The sequence below is a fragment of the Ostrinia furnacalis genome, unplaced genomic scaffold, assembly GCF_004193835.3.
Source record: "Ostrinia furnacalis isolate ACB-3 unplaced genomic scaffold, ASM419383v2 OfSCF3631, whole genome shotgun sequence".
NCBI classification, from domain to species: Eukaryota; Metazoa; Arthropoda; class Insecta; order Lepidoptera; family Crambidae; genus Ostrinia; species Ostrinia furnacalis.
Window position 1 is genome coordinate 213759 of NW_021133870.1, and position 22908 is coordinate 236666.

The 22908-nt window shown below is 36.1% G+C and overlaps 2 protein-coding genes across 2 annotated transcripts; both read right to left on the reverse strand.

Annotated features, from left to right (window-relative positions):
- Positions 1–621: 621 nt before the first annotated feature.
- On the reverse strand, positions 622–6656 carry LOC114358028 (uncharacterized). Its single transcript, XM_028311888.1, has 6 exons — positions 6588–6656; positions 5003–5165; positions 3847–4009; positions 3256–3370; positions 1558–1771; positions 622–817 (listed from the first exon to the last, which is right to left on the reverse strand). Exons 2-6 carry the CDS (start codon positions 5163–5165, stop codon positions 669–671), a joined length of 804 nt encoding a protein of 267 aa, XP_028167689.1. The 5' UTR covers positions 6588–6656; the 3' UTR covers positions 622–668.
- A 4970-nt stretch (positions 6657–11626) lies between these two features.
- LOC114358033 (uncharacterized) lies at positions 11627–21140 on the reverse strand. Its single transcript, XM_028311894.1, has 6 exons — positions 20918–21140; positions 19173–19323; positions 14409–14526; positions 13855–13989; positions 12816–13029; positions 11627–12338 (listed from the first exon to the last, which is right to left on the reverse strand). The coding sequence occupies exons 1-6, from the start codon at positions 21078–21080 to the stop codon at positions 12184–12186; spliced, it is 936 nt and encodes a 311-aa protein (XP_028167695.1). The 5' UTR covers positions 21081–21140; the 3' UTR covers positions 11627–12183.
- Positions 21141–22908: the final 1768 nt, after the last annotated feature.

The window sequence follows — 22908 nt, forward strand, 5'->3', positions numbered from 1 at the left end:
GCTAATGAAAATTCAGCCTTCTAGTTTTATCCACAACGAAGTTACAGGCGGTCGAAAATGGCCTGAATTGCTTCGAGAAAAGGATGGTACGGCCGTGCCGCTTTTTTGCTCGACTTGGTGGGATGAGTGAGATGAGTTGATCTCTAAGGCTGGGTTGCACCACCTTACTTTGACGGTAACTATTACGATAACCGATGCTTTTTGTATGGAGAGATTTTTTATGTTTGACAAAGTTAAAGTAAGATGGTGCAACCCAGCCTAAAAGTTGACATTTACTTCTTTAAAAACCTAATTTATAAAATAGGTGGACAGTTTTTAAAATTAGTAATCACTTCTTACAAATGTTTTTAATAAAAGAATACAGCAATATGCGAGAGTCTAACTTACGATACTAATCACTGTTTGTTTTGAAACTTTTCAAATAAATACACTTAAACCAATCTTAAGTTCCTATTGACACAAAGCTCACAACTTGATACAAACTGAAGCATATCAGATTGACGCCCGTATTCACAAACATTTCTATGAGGTCTCACAGTGCGCGTGGACGCACAGGGTGACACACAAACCAATCACAGAGCTCTATTCAACACTGTGCGTTCGATTTGCTACTTCACTTAAGCAAGCATCGTTTGTGAATACGGGCGTGTGTCATAAAGACATAAATATTAATCAAAATCTAATTTCTTGAATGAGCCAGTCAAACATTCGTCATAAATGTACGTGCCGGACCTTTTCGATTCATTAGAAACCATCTTGCTACTATCTATCAAGAATTTCTTCGCCTTCTCCGATCTGCACTCTTTTTCGTATTTTTCTGGAACAAAAATACACAAACTTAAAATAAAATAGTTGTATTTTATGAGAATTTAAAGCGTAACGACAAAAAGCTTTATTTTAACTCGATATCTTGCCATATAAATGCATATATTGATCAATGAATTCAACATTATAATTTTGGTCAATCAATAAATCAACTTATGGTAATCTCAAGAAACTTAATGAGCTTGACAAAAAAACAACCAAATTGCATGATTACTGCACTAAAACGAATAAAACTTAGCATACAATTAAGTTTTTTAAAATCTCGCGAAACCACAATTTGCATACTTTGAGGTCACATCGTGGCCTTTTAAAATAGAAGTAAAATTTGTTTTTAATTCTATAAAAAACATTATTAACTCGTGCATAGCTAATTTGTTTATTATTTATTTATTACTAAAAGGTCATTCACTTGTGTCGAGTATTTATAAGTTTTTTATGTTAATTTTGGCTATTAGATCCGGTGTGTGACTGTTTATTTCCATAGGAACTAATTTCGGAAGACATTTCCATCTCAATAATATTATATACCTAAATCGATTTAAATACGATCGAATCAGAAATGAGGAGATCCGTAAACGAACCAAAGTCGCTAACATAGCCCGACGGATTAGCAAGCTGAAGTGACAATGGGCAGGGCACATCGTACGCAGAACTGAGGGCCGATGGGGCAGCAAGGTTCTGGCGACTAAAAAACGAATGACAATTTATTATGATGAAAATTCATTTTCAAACCTTTTAATTCATCCAAAGACGGTTCTTCCCCTCCATAATCCTTTGGTAGATGCCTCTTTGGAATATACTCATACAACTCATCTAAGCTACCGTGGAATATGGTGCGATCCAGGATCTTTGGCTTGAAGAACTGTTTCATGACGTTTAGTACCGTTTGGCCGTATCTTGGGCAGTTGAGAACGTGGATTGCTGATACACGGAGACCAAGACCTTCCTAGAATACAAGGTACCTAATTAATAATATAATAAATAACTTTATTGTGTCTTTAACAATGGTCATGGTATCTTCACGAAAAAAATACATTTAATAATAGGAGCTGTATTAAGATAGGGATCATTAACGTCTATACCTACTAGTTACATTTAAACTGTGTGAATTAAGTATTGTAAATATTTCACTTTTTCAGAAAGAGTTTACAAAAAAAAGCCTATAAAATTAAATTATAGATCAAAAGAAGAAGAAAATATTAACATACATAGATCCGTAACTATGAGCTCTGCAACAATAAATTAAGTTTCTTACGCCCGACACGCCCGTATTCACAAATGATGCTTGCTTAAGTGAAGCAGCAAATCGTACGCAGATGTAATTGAATAAAGCTCTGTGTTTAGTTCGTGTCATCGTGTGTCACCCTGTGGGTCCACGCGCACTGTGAGACCTCATAGTAATGTTTGTGAATACGGGCGCTAATGGGGATGTTGCCTGGGTCAAAAAGCAAGAGTTTTAATTAGTCCGTCAGTTAACTTATCAAAAAATACTCTACACGTATTTTTCACTTTTTCAAACTAATGAAAATTTAAAGAGATAAAGCGCCCCAAAGTTCATAAGAAGAGGCCCGTGACGTCAACGCTTGCTTAAAAATGCCGCACGTTGTGACGTCGTGCGCAACTTCAACGCACCATAACTATGTAATTATTTGTTAGATTGACAAATAAAAATATACGTGTCCAATANCATAATTATTTTTTTTGTGTTTTAATGCCGGTTTTCTTTACTCAATCCTTATCAAAATCAACTGTCAAACGTCATTATGTTTTTGGTCAAAACATTAACGGTTTTCAAAGTTTTTACATAATTACAGATTGAAATTTGAGAGTTGAAGGTCATTTTCGTTTTCGTTTTCGTTTTCGGCCGAAAATGAGACTGCAGCCGAAGCTTCGTTTTCGTTTCCGTTTTCGGCTGAAAATCCATATTCGGTCGGACACTAGTTATTAACGAGTGCAGTTTGATTACAAAGCTCTTTGATGATTCAACAGAATTTGAGCTACAAATACTGGGGGTACGCCTGGCATAGCTGTTAAAGAGTTTGACTATTATGTATAAATCCAGATAAATTGGCTTTGATTCCCAGATGGGACACATAAACTAGTAATAACTTTGCATAGATGATAGATTTGATGGCTAGTTTAGCTACCCACGTACCTACATCTAAATCACAAATGATTTTTGTTTATGAAAGATAGGACATAGGAAGAACATAGGAATGTTCAGATGGAAAACGTCAGTTTGATCCTTAGGCTGAGTTGCACCTTACTTTAACCGTAACTATAACCATGACCGGTGTTTTTGTATGGAGTTTGAAAGTTAAAGTAAGATGGTGCAACCCAGCCTATTGTTGCTACTCTTGCAGACTTCGTTTTAACGGCACATACCTACATAATATTATATTGCCTGCTTAGTCATCTGTCATCACTTACCATAAAAGTATTTCTAAACAGGATGTCAATGAAGAAATTATTCGGGTCTGGATCTACAATCTTTAATATGGATACCCTTTGACCTTTATACAGCTTTGGCATGGCAGCTTGGCGACTGGAATTCAGATAAAATAACACTTGATGTGGGTTTTAGGATATTACCAATGACCTATTTTATTTTGGAATGGGTAAAGTAAGAATTTAATCTTTTACAACTTGGACATCTACTTCCAAACTAAGCAAAAATTAAAGGATAAGAATAAAAAGTATATATTCAATCCAAGTACGAAATAAAATAACAACTAAACTAAACAACAGGGTACAAGTACCAAAATAGCATCTGCTCGGTTTAAGCCATGACGGCAGAGAGCGTGTCGAGACCACAGATATTCTGCGGATGCCACTGTTGAGCAAAAGGGCACCCTTTAAAAAACTAAGTTCATGCACTCAAATGCTTGTATCTTGCGGAGATCTAAAGCTCAACTTTTGGCATGAAATGAAGAAAATGACGAAAATGTTACTTGATTCTTTGATAACACAAATAAAGTTGCTTTTACTAAAACAAAAATGTAACTCATACAAAAAACTTACTAAAAAGACCACAGTTCTCCATGTTGATCCGACAGATCTTTTTCTCTGTTTTGAATCAGTTCTGGAGCCAATCCTCTGTATTTGTATAAAGCATCTAGTCTCTGTTTGGTCTTATCTAGAGACCCTTTAGCTGTGATCAATGTTCTTTCAATTACAGCTCGATCTGTGGAAAAAAAACAATGAAATATGTTCCGTATCATTAGTTATGAAGCGATGCTTGAGTTCTGATTTAAGCTTTATCATAAAATGTATGTTTGCTGATTGAAAGCAGCGTGGGAACGTCCACCCATAAGGTGGACCGACGACCTTATAAAGGTAACAGGAAGGCGCTGGATGCAGGCAGGAAACTACCAGCCAATTATTGAATCTTGAGGTCTGTGTCTTAAGTTGCTAATAAAGTCCCGTTTAAGCTATACTTGTACTTATCTGTCAGATACATATACAAGTTTTGTAAGGTCTTACTCATTGAAACTTAGGATTTCTAATTGCTTCAAATACGTGTTCCAGTTAACATTGCCTTCAATTAACGTAAACACGTTTTGTCCCAAAGCTATGATAGCAAGCTTAATGCCTGTCGACCCGTGTATGTAAAGGCATACATTTGTCAGACAAGATGCTCTCTGACGCCTGCAGGTAATTGTGCTTTCACTTAAATGTTTAACAAGAAGGTGGTATGTAATCAGGTGCTAAGCTAGTGCGAGAGCCAGAACAATGCTCAGACATTCAAAACAATTCGTTAGTTTTACTATGGATCAAAAAACTGGCCTTTTTAAACTTTTTAACTTTAACAAACGTCAAAAATCTGTCAATCTCCATACAAAAAGCAACCGGTGCTTTTATCGCATCGTGAATGCATCGTTATAGTTACCGATAAAGTTAGGTGGTGCAACTCAGCCTATGTTTCTAACAGTAAAAGTTTGCCCTAAACGTGATTAGGGACGCATTTTATCTTTATCAAGTGACGTAATATAAAGTGTGACGTATTTACTCATGCTTTTTTGTGATGAGTTGTTCTGTGGCAATTAAAAGGTATTTATAGTGATACACATGCCAGTAACGGGTACACTTGTATACCAGTTGCATACAACTTGCAAATGCATCACAAAGTCACATAGGCGACACGTATTAAAATACTGACTTAAAAAAATCCACTTACTAATTCCAGCATCAACCAGATGTGGTTGTTTTCTGAACCACTCCAAAATGGCGTCGATGTCTTCTTGTATGCCTGTCTCTTTCAGACCAAGCTCCTTCCTTATTTCTTGCTTTTCTTCTTCGGTGTATGGAAAAAAGGGATGCTGGCTGTCTGAGCTATGCATCTGTAAGAGGGAATTAAAGTTGAAAATCAAAGCAAGGAATGTTTTGAAAAATAGGTAAAATCGGTGAAAAGTCAATAAGAAAATCAAAGTAGGCAAAAAGTCATTCTTTTCGGTATCCATACGGGGTAGCCGGAGTTAACATAGATGAAGTCGGTCAAAAATTGCGGAAAATGACGGCTCACTTGCGAGATCATTATAGTCATACTATCGACTATCGGTATACGCCATTCGATAGTTTCAATAAGAGGAACATCGATTTTACTTGAAGCTATACGATTATTTCAACTCGATTCTCTTGCCTCTCAGCTTACATGCATAACGAAAGCCGATTCAATTTTTTTCTCAATAAAAATGATTATTCAATTTTACGAAAAACGTTACGTTTTAACGTTAAATTCACGTTGCGAATGTGATTCGCATTTTTCCTTAATTGGTAACATAACGTAGGTATCCTTTATAAATTCTGTATTAAGAGCCATCGATAGTTAATTTATTTTTTATCTCGGAATAAATGAACAATTTTATTCGTAAAATTGAAAGAAAGAAAGAAAGTATTTATTTGATGCGAGTATTAAAAGCGTTACAAATAAATAACTTAAACACTAAAGACAGAGTACACGCTCCAAAATGGCATCTGCTCAGTATAAGCCGTGACGGCAGAGAGCACGTCACGACCACTGGTATTCTGCGGATGCCAGTTTAGCAGAAGGGCGCAGCCCGCCCAGAACCACCAATCAACATTATTTACGTGAAACTTGAACATATTTTTATACAGTTCAAACTCTATATCTAAGCTCTATAAAATAGTAGACAGATGACAACCAAGAACAAGCAACTCATGCACGGGTGAAATAAGTTTATACTATATTATGACATGGAGGGATAGGTGGTGTCTATTGCATTTAAGACTGATAGGCAAGTACTACTATTGTTAATTATGTACGTTTTTGCAAGTTTAAAAGATACTTTTTATAGTTTAATTTAAAAGAATTTAATGAATGAAAGAATTTAATGAATGAAATTAACGGCTATAAGCCTTTACTTTGCATTATATTTAATTACGCCACTTACAAGTATTAACAGTGTACAGAGCATTATGAGCACTTTAATGAAAATTTTAACTCTGATTAAGTAACAATAATATTTTTACTCCACTAGCTTTGCAATAAGTAGGTACGAGTTAACACCTACTTTTTACGTTACTCAGAACAGACCCGTACATAAAATAGTTATTCGCGAGTAAAAAAACATTTATTTATTTATACATATTATACTGTATTAACACAGTACAAATTGATTGTACAAAAGGCGAACTTCATACTGTGTGACATTCTATTTTAGTAAAACTTTTATTTAAGTTGTTGTAAATGTAGTGAATAGCTTTGAAAAAAAAAAAACAAAAAACAAATAATTTTTACTCACCTTAAAATGATTTTCCAAAATCACTATTCACGTCCGTTGCATGCAACACTCACTAAAATAATATTCATTAGGCCGACCAACCCGCTATTATGTACTGCCAAAAACATAATCTGTGACCTCTAAGTAATTAAGAAGCTAAGGCTCGCTGCACGCGACCGGTACCGACATAAAATTATTGACGTATTCCCACTGTCCCCACCATTGGTGGACATAATATTAATAAATTATGTATAACATTAATAAATTAAACACCAAATCAACAAAAATCTTCTCTAGAATCTTAGAGTGGGCCCAGTTACCGGAAGAAAAACATTTTTAAAAATTCAATCCAGCGACTTGGCCCATGGACCAAGCTAAAAATGGGCAAGTCGCTGGAAACTCTCTAAAGAGAGACTGAGAGTGGGGACAAAATGGTGGGAGACAGAGGAAATACACCAACCATTTATTGATGCTACACGTTCGTGAAATGTTATGCTACTGTCATTATCGTCAGGTCAATTAGTCTCCACTGCTAGAGTTAACTCTCAATTTAACAGAAGCAAATGGAGGATTTGGTATACTCTCTAAGCTGCAGCTGTGCTAGATGAGTTGGGGAGGTCTGATTTTCCTTTTTTTATTTTTCCTTCCAAACGTCTGTGCTAAGCCTTATTGCACTTCTAGACATCACATTTTAAGGCACCAGCCACCAAACCTTTTTATTTGACGAAAAACAACTTTATAACATTTAAATATTAAATCGTTTTTGTGAAATGTTTTGAAGATTTCATCTTTGTTTTTACATTTTAATTCAAATTAATTTAATTAACTTTTTTCTTTCATACTAAATTAATTAAGAATAAAACGTAATAAATCAAGAAGGCAATTTCGTCAAGTCAGACGATTTAAACGATGAATAGAAATAAATTAAATATCAAAAAGTCTGTTTTCATTGACACAAATGTATGTTTAAAGCTAAGCGTCCACTTGTCGGTATCGTACGCAACGGACGCATCGCACGCAACGGATCGTATGGGATGTGTGATGCATACGATACCGACAAGTGGACGCTTAGCTTAAGGCTCGCCGTGGTTTCAACCAAAGCGGTTCTCATCTCCTCTCGTCTCATTTCTCCGCTAGTCGTCTCTCCGCTTTGGTGGAAAATATTTTTTTTTTTTTAATGGATGATTAAGGGATGTTATGGATATGTAGTTTCGGTTATGGATACGGTTACGGATATAGGAATAATTAATAATTAATAAGGAATAATGGTTTCGGTTACGGTTACGGATATTTTTTTATTTCAGTTATCCGAAAGTTTCGGTTACGGTTACGGATATCTGTGCTTTAGAATGCAATTTTCAATAGTTGTCCAATACGTGTCATTCATGGCCGCACACTTAACATCGAATAAAAAGTATTAAAAAAACAAAAATGATACTAGAAGGCATTGTAAAGGTAAATCAAGCTGTTAAGTATGCCTTTACTTTATACTTAACATCCTGATTTACCTTTATAATGCTATACAAAAAACAATTTAGGCTGCCTACATCCGAAACTATCCGAAACTTTTGAATCGGTTACGGTTACGGTTTCGGATATTTTTTTATTTCGGATTACTGAAAGTTTCGGTTACGGTTACGGATAACCATAACATCCCTGGTGGAAACAGCCTGCCAGCTTCACCGCACATCTCTTCTCTCCATTTTAGTGCAAAACGGGCCTAAAAGGGTAATAGTTGAAGGTTCTATCTTGCCTATTCCAAATTGCTAATAGTGGTAATTCTATGTCCATTGACGATCTTTGTTTTTTAAACAACAATACTGACATTTGCGTCATCAAACGATTAATTAATGACAGAAAAAACTCGTAATTAACGGAGGCACGAACTTTGAAAATACTGTCCACGCATATGGGAACAAAGATATTTTTTGTGTTTATCTAGTGATGAATAGAAGTTTTTAATACAAAAGTACGAGTAAGTAATTAAAAACTACACAAAAACTTAACAATTCGACCTAGCTGTGTCTTTCACTCGGGCCAGTAGTAGGTAATGATAAAATAAATAAAAAAATATACCGATTCCGAGTCTTTAGACTACCTACCAACATTTTAAAGTACCTAAGTTAATTAGGTAAGTATTAAAGTAAGTGTTGGTTAAAAAAGTGGGAGATTATTTATTTATAAGCCTGTATTTCTGACTACTGTCTTTGACTCGTTTTATACTATACTAGCTTTTGCCCGCTTCTTCACCCGCGTTAAATTTATTTTGGCACAAATCGTCATAAATTATAGCCTATATCTTATTCTGAGTTATAAACAATAATACTGTAAAATTTCATCAAAATCCGTTCAGTAGTTTTTGCGTGAAAGAGTAACAAACATCCAGACATCCAAACTTTCGCATTTATAATATTAGTAGGATTAGTAGGAAGGATAGGATGTTAGTGGGTTAACTGTTCGATAGGATACCTACAGAAATACAGGTTTGTATTTCTAATTGTAAATTAGTTTATTTACAACTTGTTCTACTATTTTTTCCGCAGTCGTTTTGAATTATAGGTCAAATGACTATAAATAACTTACTTATTGAATTGATTATCGCGAAGCTTCGAGATTTGCAAAGATTTTAAAAAGAGCAAGGAAAAAAATAGGAAGTAATAATAAATGCAAATGTTGTTTCTTATTCTTATGACAAATTGTTATCAAAGATTGTATGTTGCATAATTACATACTCAGGGTCAAAATTACTATTTAGCACTGGTTTTTACTTAGACAGGGTGAAATTTAACTCTTTAAGAGCAAACTTATACAAATAAATATTAAAAATAAAGACAAAATTAATACTCATTGGATTTGTCTCATATTAAGGGAATGTAGGTATTATGGCATCATGAGTAGAGTATTTTTTTTTTAAAAGACGCATTTCATCCTGTATAATTTGCAAAGCTACCACGTCCTTCTAAATGATCTTAAATATACCTTATACCTACCTAATAAGACCAGATTTTGAAATGTAAGATAGGTACTTACTCACAGAAAAACAACGCCAACAGTCAGGAGTATTAATTTTATTAAAAGCTGAAACCTAAACTACTGCTGAAACTGTCTTGGAAGAAATAAAGAATTGCCTCCAAATTACAAATCACCCTAAATTACAAAGAGATTCTAAAAAAATGTAGGTACTAAGGATATTCAAAATTGTTGTGGTGACATAATATCTTTTTCTAATGTAATCACTGGAGAGTGACTTCACTAACCAAATGTAAGCAGGCGTCGTTTGTTAGATATAATCCTACTATCCTATCCTACTATCCTACCTACTATATAATAATTATACGAGTATACCTTGATTTTTTAGAATCCAGCAGAGATGTAAACAAACACTTTCATACACAATTACACCATAATCACTTACGTGTTCATAATATCATACACATTATTTAACAAGCCCATGAAACCAACTTTATTTTCACGTTTATACAAGTTTGAAATCAATCTTTAAAACAAATTATTTTAGCAAAATACGTGGACGATGAAAATTTGTGAGATTGTCAAATTGACTTGACGTTTAAAATCATGTGTTATCTCCATATTGTCTCTGACACATCAGTGCTGTAACCTGTGAGTCATAGACAATAATCTGTAAATTTAATCGATATTTCTTTAAGTATTCACTTATTCCGATTACTGATTAATTTTACATAAAAAGTATACGATACTTTGTTAAGTTTTCCAGCGATAACTTCGACAATATTGGAGGTAACGTAAAATTATTTTTCTACTTTTAGTGTATACTTTTTCGGAGTCAGTTTAATTTTTAGTCGGTTTTATTTAAACGAAATAATTTTCCTTTTTTATGCAATTATTATGCTTACGTATTTTTCCATTGCTTATTAATAAAAGAAAAAAAATCTTCTTTTAATTGATAGCATCTTATTAATTACCTTCCTAACGGAATAGAGCAACAAGGGACTGAGCGAGCGAGATGTCACTAGTAGCAACACTGTCAAACAGAACTTTTTGCAACTATTTGAAGTTTAATAACTTTACAGATATCATTGATTGTTTGACTGTCCACAGTGTGTTTTTTGATTACATCTGTGCATACAGTTTGTTTCCTGTTCTCGAAAATTTCATAATCAGTTCACATTCAATGTTGCGACTTTGTTGCATATTTTTATTATTTTGACGATCACCCGGCGATGATACGCAAGTACTACAATAATTTCACTTCGCGATTAACGAGAGGTTTTGTCGCATCACTAGTTCACAGACTAAAAATATTTTTATGTCAGTTGGCCATGTTTGATGACATTTCTGCTGATTTCTAAAAAATTAGACTGTAAATCCGAAAGTTTGGATGTTTGTTACTCTTTCACGCAAAAACTACTGAACGGATTTTGTTGAAACTTTACAGTATTATTGTTTGTAACCCAGATTAACATATAGACTATAATTTATGCTGATCTGTGCCACTAAATTATACGTGGGTGAAGCCGCGGGCAAAAGAGTATTAACTACTTATTATTCAAATCAATTGAATTCTTAGGCTACAAGAAAAACATGGCCATCACCTACACTTTACATTTATTAATTTAATTACCTTTTGATTGAATTTCCTTTTGCGGATTTAATTACCTTTTGATTGAATTGCCTTTTGAGGATTTTCATTCCCTATGTGTTATTAAATGAGTTGTAGAATAATAACTAGTTGTTTTATTACACCGATGTCAAGTCCTACGTCTAATACGTCTGCTTCGCCAAGAATAAAAACATGGTTACTTACTTATTTATAATTTATTGAAAACAAAATAATGTTTTTTCCATTCCAATTTATTTTATATTAGTAAACTCTACAACTTCTTTGCCACAAAATAGGACACACTACTTACGACTTAAATAATACTAGAAAATAATAACTACTATGTGATCAAACGAAAATACTTGTAAATAAATAAAAATATTTGAGGACGCATTCATTTCATGATCCAAAAAATTTTCCTCCAATCACAGCCTTGAAATTAATTTTAAGTTCTTGAGCCTTTTTAGTCTCTGAAACACAGCCGGCGTTGTTAGTTGTAAAATAAATAATACTATGCAACAAATGTTAATTATAAAAAAAATCTATATTAAGCCAAGCGCAGCGTGTGAACTGTGAGGTTCAGCCACAAGGTGGACAGATGCCCTCATAAAGGTTGCAGAATGACGTTAGATGCAGGCCGCTGCCAACCGGCCAAACTGGAAATCATTAGAGGAGACTTATATTCAGCAGTAGACGTCATGGCTGAAATGATGATGATGAAGATAACACGGAACGTGCAGTCTACACACTCCCCGACTTTTGACATACTGTCAATTGTCATAGAAAGTACAAGTCGTCGACATAAGTAACGCTACTAACACGCCGGCTATGAGCCAGAAACTTTATGGTCATAGCAGACATATCAACTCTGAAAGGGATCAAGCCTTTAGCGAGCTGTCATCGCCTTTCGCGAGGCGAGTGTGCTTTGAAGTAGGTATAGAGTTTAATAAAAAGAATACTGACCGCCTCGCGTTGATACCATTGATACGGTTACGATCCCTTTCCGGTTTGATATATCCGGCCTTTTAGCTTACACTAATCTACCCTTAAAGTTCTAAAAGATCCAGGCATCCCCATGACTTGCTCATTGTACTTGTCAGCCTGTCTGTACGCCTCGTTGGTGCCAGCAGCATTCATCATCTTCATGTAGTCCATGAACTCTTCAGTGGTTAGTGTGTCCAGTTTTAATTCTGAAAAAATATAGTTTGAAGGTTCTGCCAAAGAGTAAGTAAGTTTCAAGAATAAATCAACGCCTCATTCTATGAAAATTCTCTATTATCAGATTTGTGTAAATACTCAAAGAAAAAGTCCTACAGTTAAAATACCTACAGTTCTGTCTGTTTCACACACGGACAAACTGTCTGAAATCCAAGCATTAGAAATGCAAGCGAATCAGTATGTTCTTATAACTCACGAAGGCGAGTGAGCTTTACTTGTGTGTGTACGTATACATAACGGTAGTTTATGTCTATCAAAACTTTTGAAAAATGGTTTCGCTCGTTTCTCCGTTCGTTTCAACCGAAAGACTTCCACTGCTGGACAAAGACCTCCCCCAAGGTTTTCCACAAATATCGGTCCTGCGCCGCCCGCATCCAGGCAAAAGTTTTGTTGTACATTGTACAACTCATGTAAGTGTAAGTTAGAAGGACAAATAGAAAAAAACTTACGGTGAATTTCTGTCAACGTCATCTCATCTCCTCCATAGTCTTTCGGCAACACGGCTTTCTCCACATGTTCATGTAACGATTCTAACGAGTTATGAACATAGATACGACTGGCCACTTTACCACTGAGGATCTGTTTGAACATGGCGACCAGTGCTTCTACCAGTTTTGACGTGGATATGAAGTGGATGCCTTTAATCCTGAAGCCGTAGCATTCCTGTTTAATTATTCAATAGTAAATCAGATTATTCTTAAGTATTTCGACATTTCAAAACCTTGCTGCTCCATCGGCCGTCAGTTCTGCATACTCTGTGCCCCGCCCATTGCCACTTCAGCTTGCTAATCCGTAAAACGTAACGGAAACGCAGCGTGAGACGTCCGCCCACAAGGTGGACCGACGACCTGGTAAAAGTAGCAGGAAGCCGCTGGATGCAGGCAGGCCGCTACCAACCGTGCCATGTGGAAGTTATATAACCGTGCCGTGTTCAGCAGTGGACGTCCTATGGCTGAAATGATGATGATGATGAACAGGTTTCCCCTCACTACTTAAAAGTAGACATATTGATGTTGGAAAAAAAGAGTAGAATAAAAATAAGAAAAAACTTTCTTTTTCATTTTAATTAACTTATATAAAAGTTGATAAAGTTTATATCTACTTAGGATGTTTCTTAATTTCCTCAGATTTGAACTTTATGGAATGATAATGGAAATAGAAGGTAGGTAGGCTAAGGTAAAAAATGTTATTATTTTTGTTTGAGAAAATCGAATCAGTAAATAGCCTATTATTATGTATAGGGCATATAGTACGCCGAACTGACGGCCGATGAAGCAGAAAGATTCTGGAGTGTAGGCCACGTACCGGAAAGCGCAGCGTAGAGCGTCCGCCCACAAGGTGGACCGACGACCTCACAAAGGTAGCGGGAAGGCGCTGGATGCAGGCCGCCACCAACCGGCCATTGTGGAAATCATTGGGTAAGGCCTAACTTCAGCAGTGGACGTCCTATGGCTGAAGTTATGATGATGATGATGGAATATTACTTACCATAGCCATTGTAAGGAACTGCTGCAGATCAACAAAACTGAGTTTCCTCAAGTGTGCTCCCAAATTCATTTGTCTGAAGTCAAATATGGCCACTACTCCGGCAACGTAATCATTTATGTATTCATATTCTAATAGCTGTGGACAACAATAAATTTGTATTAGTATCCATATCCAAATAATGGATAAAGCACACTTATCAAACCGGAAATGGATCGTAACCGTATCAAGTCGAGGCGGTCAGTATTCTTTGAATGAAACTCCGTATTCGTAACGTAAACGTCTCGATTTGGTTGACCGCGCAGCGAAAGGCGATACGGTGTTGATCCATTTCCGAGTTGATAAGTGTGCTATATAACCTTAACTGTGAGAGAGTCAAAATGAAACTATCGTTTAGAGACGATTAAACTACTTAATCTAAACTCTAAAAGAGCTCCAGAAGGTTACTTACTTTGTTTTTATTTGAGAAAAAAAACACTTTAGTTCTACCCAATTTCAATTTCTGAATGAAGGATTAACTAACAATGAAACTATGTATAAAGAAATTAAAAACTTACATAAACCAGTCTCCTAAAATAATTCGTGTAAAATTCGTACTCGAATTCTTGACCAACGTTTCTCAGTAGATACACCCTGTAATAGTCACTGGTGAGCCTCGGAAGGATGACATCCTCGCTGAAATTAAAATAATTTTACCATTAATATATTCATCGTCATCAACGGGCGATTTAGGTCTCCATTGCCCTCTCTATTTTTTTTTTTTATGCATAACAAGGCAGGTATTTGACCACAATCGCACCTGATGTTAAGTGGAATGCGGTCTAGGATGGTACATATCTGCCCTGTAAATGCCTATTCACTCTCGCCTTGAAAAGGCCCGGATTATAGTTTTCGGGAAAGACAGCAGCAGGCAACGAATTCCAGTCCCTAGCTGTTCGCATTATAAAAGAGTCATCGAAACGCTTAGTGCGAGCTTAGAGCCAAAGCAAACACCTAGGTAAACCAGAGGCACAAGAAGTTAACCATGGAACACCTAGGTGCACCACTTTGGAGTTCCACGGGTCAGAAGGGCGATTTTCGCCGTATAGATCGGTTCATCCATGAAGACGCGCCCCACCAATTTTTGGTCGAGGGAAGCGCGGGGTGCGGGGAGTTTGATCCGAGCAATCTGAGCGTCATTATTGTAGTGTGCATGTGCCAGCGTTGCCAGACGTCCCGATTTTGGCGGGACGTCCCGATTTTTAAATCAAATTTAAATGTCCCGCGCGGGACAGGCTCGGTCCCGCTTTTCGGAGAGAACTCGACCGTACGTGGCGCACGTACAAAATCTGATTTAAAATATTATTTTTATTGTTAAAATACATTTTCTAGAGCTACTTTTGCTATCTATTGTCACGTAAACGTGATTTTAAGTCAAATAAAAAGATAAATATTTGAAAACCTTTGATTATTATACGTTTTTTTACTATGTCCCGCTTCTGACGGAAGAATCCCGCTATTTTCACTCAAAAAGTACCAAAGTCCCGACTTGGCGAAAAAAAAACTGGCAACGCTGGCATGTGCACTCATGGATGATTTAGCGTGTACCTATAACACTCAAACATTAGCGGCAGAATGGTGGGGCGCGTCTTCGTGGATGAAACGATCTATACATACAACACTGCACCGCTGCACTGCTCGTGTGCCCGTCATAGATATTATATGTAAGATGACGCAGCAACACCGCTTCCACGTCGCACCGCAACACAGCGTGTGATTTGGCTCAACTTTAACTTCAAATTAATATAATAAAATAGTTCTCCTCTGGCTCGATGGACGGATGACTTCAAACTATAAGTGGCAGTGGTTCAACGAAAAAAGGAGAAGATAGGTACCTACCTAACTATACTCTGCGAAACTACAACGCAACTAGGTACGTACTTTACGTAGGGTAATTACGCCGGTTTTCCGTCCAGCTCCTGTTTTCGTCCATTTGACCGACTTGCCACAAACAAATACGGAAAATTAGAATACAAACCTAACTTTCTGTGCAAGTTTGGACTTGTTACAATCTATAATATCTAAGTAACAGTTCTGCCTGCATGAAAATTTAATTTGACAAGTAATAACTCCAAAAAATCTACAGAAGTTGCTGCTGCACACAGGTGAATGGAAAACGTCGTCAAGTTCGAAAAAAAAACGTGCCGGTAGGGAACTTTCATGGTATGTTTAATTACTGTTTTAGCTACTTTACGTAATGTTTTTGGCACGTATGTCTAATTATTAGCATAATAAACACTATTTTAAGGGTTTATTAAAGTTTTTGTATAGAAATCTTAGATAATTAAGTGGACTAATACTAGCGGGGATTAGTGAACAAAAAGTTCACAAAACTTCAAATATTTCTATCGTTGACTTTCGTCCAATTCTGTAATCAATAGATTATCTTCAGCTTCAGAGGCAAAAAATGGTATTGGCCTTAGTCATTCGTGTTTTAGACATGTCCCTAGTGAATGCATGGATTATTTATTATTTACAATGAGGTAAATAAAGATGAGACATGAGAGATCTAGAAAGATTTCAAGCGTAGGGTTTTTTCTTGGATAAAAAAATGCAAGGGAGGCAAGGCAAGAAAACCTGCACCAGGTACATATGAACGCCATTTACAACCTGTGAGGTTTGACAATATGATCAATATTAACGACTATATGACGAAGAGGGACAAATAGAGGCATTGCCAGGGAGAAGATTGTAAAAAAAACTCTTATTTTTTGCGCTAAATGTGAAAAAAACACTCTGCAGTGATTGTTTTATACCTTACCATACAAAATAAGTTCCTAAAACTTTATGTTTAAAGCTGTTTACGGACAAATTTTCAAATACAGCTAATTTTCTTACAATTGTTATCTTTTATTATTTCTGATCACATGTCCCCACTGTCATATTTATAGGACAGGCTGACTCAGCATTAAAGGTACTATTTTTTTTATTTTTTTGTTTTTATTATTTTTTCTTAGCCTATTATGAACTTAGTTTCAAGATTTGATCAAAAAATTTCAAAGATTTCGATGCTTGGGAAGTAATGGGTTAAGTTAATAATTCAACTGCACCCTTTTTTCTACACAGTGGTCGAAAACTAGCGTACACTAGGTCGAAAACTGATTTTTTTGGACGAAAACTAGTGAAATCGCCTCTTTTGCATAAAATATTTTTTATAAAAAAACCCGTGGTATTTACTTATTGTCATATAATATTAACGTAAAGTAGACTATATAAGGACTAAAATGACATATGATACATATGAGTAAGGGTATTTGAAGATATTCATTTCGCATCACAAACTTGGCAACTCCGATAATTGGACGAAAACTAGCGCACTTACCCTACATAATATTATTCAAGAAGTATTGTGATTTCATATGTTTTTGTCACAAAATTAAATCATTGTTTATTTTCTGTCATGTCTAACTCCCTATTTACATAATAGGCGCGTAAAAATTTATTTACAACGCAATAATACGTACCTATCGACATGAGGTCAAGAAATTTCTTTAAATAATAGGTACCTACTGTATATTAGAATACATTCTGGTCTTGGATAAAGTGCAACCCCGGAAAGGGGGTGAAGAAGTTACATCATAAATTATAGTCAACATTTTTTTGATTTTAATTACAAATATTGTAAATTTTTTTGTTACATTTATTAAAATCCTGGCGTGGAATTTTGTCTGTCACAGAAAAACTTTATTGCGCGCGTCCCTGTTTCAAAAACCGGGACAAAAACTATCCTATGTCCTTTCCCGGGACTCAAACTATCTCTATGCCAAATTTCAGCAAAATCGGTTCAGTGGTTTAGACGTGAAAGCAAGACAGAAAGTTACTTTTGCATTTATAATATTAGTTTAGATTTATTACTTTCTATGGACTCCATGTACAATACCTACTCGTAGAAAACTTTAAAAATAATAATAAATGTGCGCCTTATAACCAAAAAATTCGAACTTAATTTGCTTTTAATGGCTTAATCTGAGCTACTAAGCTTGCGTTTGCTCGACACGTTCATGGATTTAATTGATCAAGACAAGACACTAATTATCGTAAAGGATTTATGAGTAATCATTAGCTATTGAATAAACATTGCAAATTGAACATAATTGACAGAAAAAAACAGGAAATAACAAGGAACAAATACATTGAAAAGGATGAGTAATAATAATTTGTAATCATTGTAATAAAGTTTTTGTTATTTCTAGAGCAAACGTTGTCGTTATAAATAGCCGCTTGCGCATGCTAAGTAGGCGCTGTAGCCTTATTCACGTAACAAAACTTCAACGACTACGATACAAAACACTGAGTTGCGATCCTATCGAGTAATCGTTCTATCAAAATAACCCTTGTGAATACGGATTTAACACTGTTTTACATTAAGACGACGTAACAAAATTTCAATGTCAACAAATGGCTGAGTTGCGATCCTATCGAGTAATCATTCTATCGATAATGACCCTTAGCTTGTGATTACGGATTTAGAACTGTTTTTCAATGGGACGACTTCTGAACGTCAACGAGATCTTGACTGTCAAAATACGTGAATTAGGCCACTGGCCTAGGCTACAAGCTTACTGAAACGCCAGATACGGTTATTGGTTCAAATCCCGCTGGGGTCATATTTTAATTTACTCCTTTCGTTCGTTCGTTTCAGCCGAAAAACGTCCACTGCTGGACAAAGGCCTCCCCCAAGGATTTCCACAAAGACCGGTCCGGTCCTGCGCCGCTCGCATCCAGGCATCTCCCGCGACCTTCACCAGATCGTCGGTCCAACGAGTGGATGGCCTGCCTACGCTACGTACTCAAGAACTTTTCTGCTCCAACGGCCATCAGTTCTACGGGCTATGTGCCCTGAATATTACTACTTAAGCTTGGCAATTTTCGGCATTTGTTTAGTTAATCTTGGTTCTCCTACGGATTTCTACTACTGAGGTGGAGCTGCGGACGAATGTCCAACTAGGACAATAAACTCGCGGCTCCGTTTCTTTGGGCTCTGGTGGAAACCGTCGCGTTTTAGTGGGTAGACCCCGCCTTTAGTGGGTAGGCGGGGAGAGTCCCACATAACCCACTGGCCGTCCCCATCAATCAGTGGATGCATCAAAGCATTTCCCGACGTAAAAAAAACGAATTTCTACTACTATGAACATTAAATTTGAATTTTAGCAAAATATGCATTAGGGGAGGCCTATGTTCAGTAGTGAACGTTCTGACTGAGATAATGATGAAAATTTAGAGAAATCTTGAATTATATTTTTAGTTTAATCTAGCACTGAATGTAGTAATTTACTACTTACACGATTTCTAAGTGTGTTAGTTCCTTCACGTTGCAGTTTGCAAAGAATTTTGACATCAATGTTTTGGCAGTGCACAACTTATCCAGAGTCTGTTTTGACCGCTCTACTGAACCTTTTGACCTAATCAGAAGCCTTTCCAGAAATTCTCGACCTGTAATACAAAAAATAACCTAAATCCTATGAAATACACTTGCTTTTCGTCTGTGGTACCAGTGTGGTACTATCCACGTAAATTCCGGTCTGTCAAAAAAAGACTATGGAAATTATCCTAAAATGTTTACCTGTATTTTATCCTGGAACTCGAACTCCTACTATAACATCTGAATTCAGGTTACAGCGTAAACAGAATTGTTAAGACAGACAGATAGAGTTATTCTCATCTTTAAATAGTACCTACAAAGTCACTCCTGCTGCCTGTGCACTTAGGTCTTTTAAACTATGCCACGGATTTTAATGCAGTTATTTTATTCTATTAAAGTTTTTATGTTTTATGCAAAACCTAGTCTATTATAGTATTACCTAAAGCTAGTTAAATGCATAATGCATGTCATGTAACTACAATTACAGGTCAGCAATTTAAAAGTACATAAACTTGTTTACCTTAATTAAATATCTAAGTTACTCTTCAATGTTTAAAGCCAAGTTGAGGAAAACCGCTATAGTTAATTGTCAGGTAATTACAAGCATGCTTAGGCTTCAACATAGTAATAGAGTATAAGGGTGAGTTGCACCACCTAACTTTGACCGTAACTATAACGATAACCGATGTTTTTTGTATAGAGATTGACAGATTTTTGACGTTTGTCAAAGTTAAAATAATATGGTGCCTTAGAGAGTGATTCTGGGAAAATGTAGTCTATTTCATACACTTTCAGATTAAATATTTTTGTTGCAGAATAGTGACAAGTAAACCACATTAGATGTCGAAGTTGAGCTTGACCTCTTGATTTATACAATGCTAGCTTTTCGCCTGCGTGGAATTTTGTCTGTCACAGAAAAACTTTATCGCGCTCGTCCTTTTTTCAAAAACCGGAATAAAAACTATTCTATGTCCTTTCTCGGAACTCAAACCATCTCCATGCTAAATTTCATCAAAATCGGTTCAGTGGTTTAGGCGTGAAAGCAAGACAGAGAGACAGACAGAGTTACTTTCGCATTTATAATATTAGCAATAATAATAATTTCTTTATAAATTATCACATAATACAAAACTTTAACAGAACTCTGATTTCTGAACTAGGTATAAAATACCTGTATCTCGGAAAATCAACCCCTTTTCCACAGATCATGATGAAGCTACTAATTGAAAATAATGTGCTCTGCTGAGAAACTGTCAAAGAAGCCCATAGGAGGACTTTGGGGTATAAGGTTGGTGTAAGGTTTTGGGGTATGATTCAGGTTACCCCAAAAATGGAGAGTTTTTTTTGTTAATACAAAAAAACACTCGACTAAAAATAGCAACAATTCAATAAACTCTTTTTTTAGTATAATAAAAATATAATAACAGAAAAATTCTGAATGGCATTAAGTTCATCTTATGTAATTTGTATACGTAATATTTAGTATTATAATAGTTTTAAATAAATAAGTACCATTTTCACCGTTTTCACCATCAATTAATCCCTAATTTTTAAATGATATTATGAAATCAAAATTCCTGTTATTTGTTACCATAGGGGTCACTTAAAAAATAGGGGTTGATGGTGAAAACGGGCATAAGTGTGCTGTAAGTTTAGTGAACTCACTGAAATCCTTCTTCATGAAGTGATCCTGCTTCTTCGTCCACTCCTGGAGGATATCTATTGCATCATTTATAGCTCCCGGTTGATCCAGGCCATATAGTTTTCTGATGGCCTCCAGCGTATCTGGGTGGAACTTGATAATTTTGGTGTCTTTCAGGGATTCCATTGTAATATTATTATTGTTACTTATGACAATTATTAATAATTAGTTATCCGTACGCTCACTTATAGATCTCAAGTTGAAATGAGAGTCGCCGCGCGCTATTAATACAAATTGCCTTGAGCATATGTAGAAACTCGGACCTAGTGCGTAGATACCTCTTATTGCTGTAGGGTTGCCGCTTTGAATTTATTCAATCGTTTTAATTAGAAGGGAAGTAACTATATTTTTTTGTTTTGCAGAACAAAACAGGTATTTGACCGCAACCACACTTGATGAAGTGATATGCAGTTCAAGATGGTAGGTATAACTCACAGTAAATTCCTGTTCACTCTCGCCTTGAAGAGGTTCGGATTATAGTTTCAGGAAAGACAATAGCATTCAGCGAATTCTAGTCCCTAGCTGATCTCATAAAGAGTTACCCAAACGCTGCCCGCGATGTTAGAGTTCATAAACCTAATGTCTATTACAATTAAAACATTTTCTTTTTACTTTCATTATTTATGCACACACATAATCATTACAATATAATTATCTGCAGTTAGATCTATAGTACCTGACGTCAATGCAAATTACATATCTATTTGTAATATTTTGAAAAAACCTTTCAAAATGTCCTCGTGTTTGCAAATCAATTGATTATTCAGAAATTGGAGTCAAAGGGGCATAAATGGATAGTAATTTGCAGTTAAATCTTAATTCAAAATGTAATTATGGTAAAATCTCAATCGAACCCAATTAGCAATACAAAAACATCAACAGCAAAAATAGCCGCCATAGATGCAACAATTTCAAGCTTTTTTTTATGCAGGACAAGGAAGGTATTTGACCGAAATCGTACCTGGTGTTAATTTGAGATGCAGTCTTGGATGGTACATTATCTGCTCTGTAAGTCAGTCTGAAATCTAGACTCAGGCATAGGGAAAGTGGATCTCGTATCAATTGCCGTGGATCTACCGTGTTTTCCCCCGAGCATCTGAGCTTACTTGAGCAAACGAGCTCGCACCTAATTCGATGGAACGTCCCTGAGCCAGCCGGGGCGTAGCTACTAAGGGGCTAAGCGGGGCGATGCCCCGGGGCCCCAAAGCTCAAGGGGCCCCCGAATCCTTACCAAAAAATCTCAATTGAACTGAACTTTGAAAACTCCCATTTTCAAAATAAATAGAGAGAAATTCAAAAGTTATAACTAGGGAATTTCGCTAAATTCTTTCTGTTGTAGCAGTGGGGCCCCATTTTTTTATTTGTCCCAGGGCCCTTGGTTACCTAGCCTCGCCACTGCTCTGAGCTTCTGGCTTATCTGAGCAAACGAGCTGGTATCCAATGCGATGGGATGCATGCACTTGAAGACATGAAGCGTCTTAACAAGACACAGAATAAATAAGGCGATGGTCCCAATGGTGTTGGTATCGGACTACCGATTCAAATGTCACAGATTGTTCTTCGTCGACTGCTGGACTTCATAGAAGCCTATTAGTTCTAATTAATTTCGTTGCGGGTTCAATTACAGTTTAACTTTCCCCGGGACAAACTTGACCTTCACTGGTTGGGTTTTTATTGGCGGTCAAGTTGTAGATCCTGGCTACACAGGAGTTGCAGCGGTGGGAACAAGAGGTGGAAATAGTCCCGAATTAGTATTATTTAGCACAAGCATTTGTATTATTTAGCTTTCACTGAATTCACGGAAGAGGATAGGGAATTGCACGGAAATCAATCAGTTTAATCAAGTTTAAGCACCAGCTGTAAAAAGAATCTGCCCACAATGGCTCAAGTAATTTTTTAACCTCCAACAGAAAGTTTTTAACGCTTGACCAAAACCCCTTTATTTCTTACTAAA

Excerpts from the sequence above, each read along its gene's own strand:
- LOC114358028 (XM_028311888.1), bottom strand. The coding sequence starts at position 5,165 with ATGCATAGCTCAGACAGCCAGCATCCCTTTTTTCCATACACCGAAGAA. Across the intron at positions 1,772-3,255 it reads TGTTTAGAAATACTTTTATG|GAAGGTCTTGGTCTCCGTGT; the intron begins GTAAGTGATGAC and ends CTTGTATTCTAG. Across the intron at positions 818-1,557 it reads GTCTTTGGATGAATTAAAAG|AAAAATACGAAAAAGAGTGC; the intron begins GTTTGAAAATGA and ends TTTTTGTTCCAG.
- LOC114358033 (XM_028311894.1), bottom strand. The coding sequence starts at position 21,080 with ATGGAATCCCTGAAAGACACCAAAATTATCAAGTTCCACCCAGATACG. Across the intron at positions 13,990-14,408 it reads ATTTTAGGAGACTGGTTTAT|CTATTAGAATATGAATACAT; the intron begins GTAAGTTTTTAA and ends TGTTGTCCACAG. Across the intron at positions 12,339-12,815 it reads GACGTTGACAGAAATTCACC|AATTAAAACTGGACACACTA; the intron begins GTAAGTTTTTTT and ends ATATTTTTTCAG.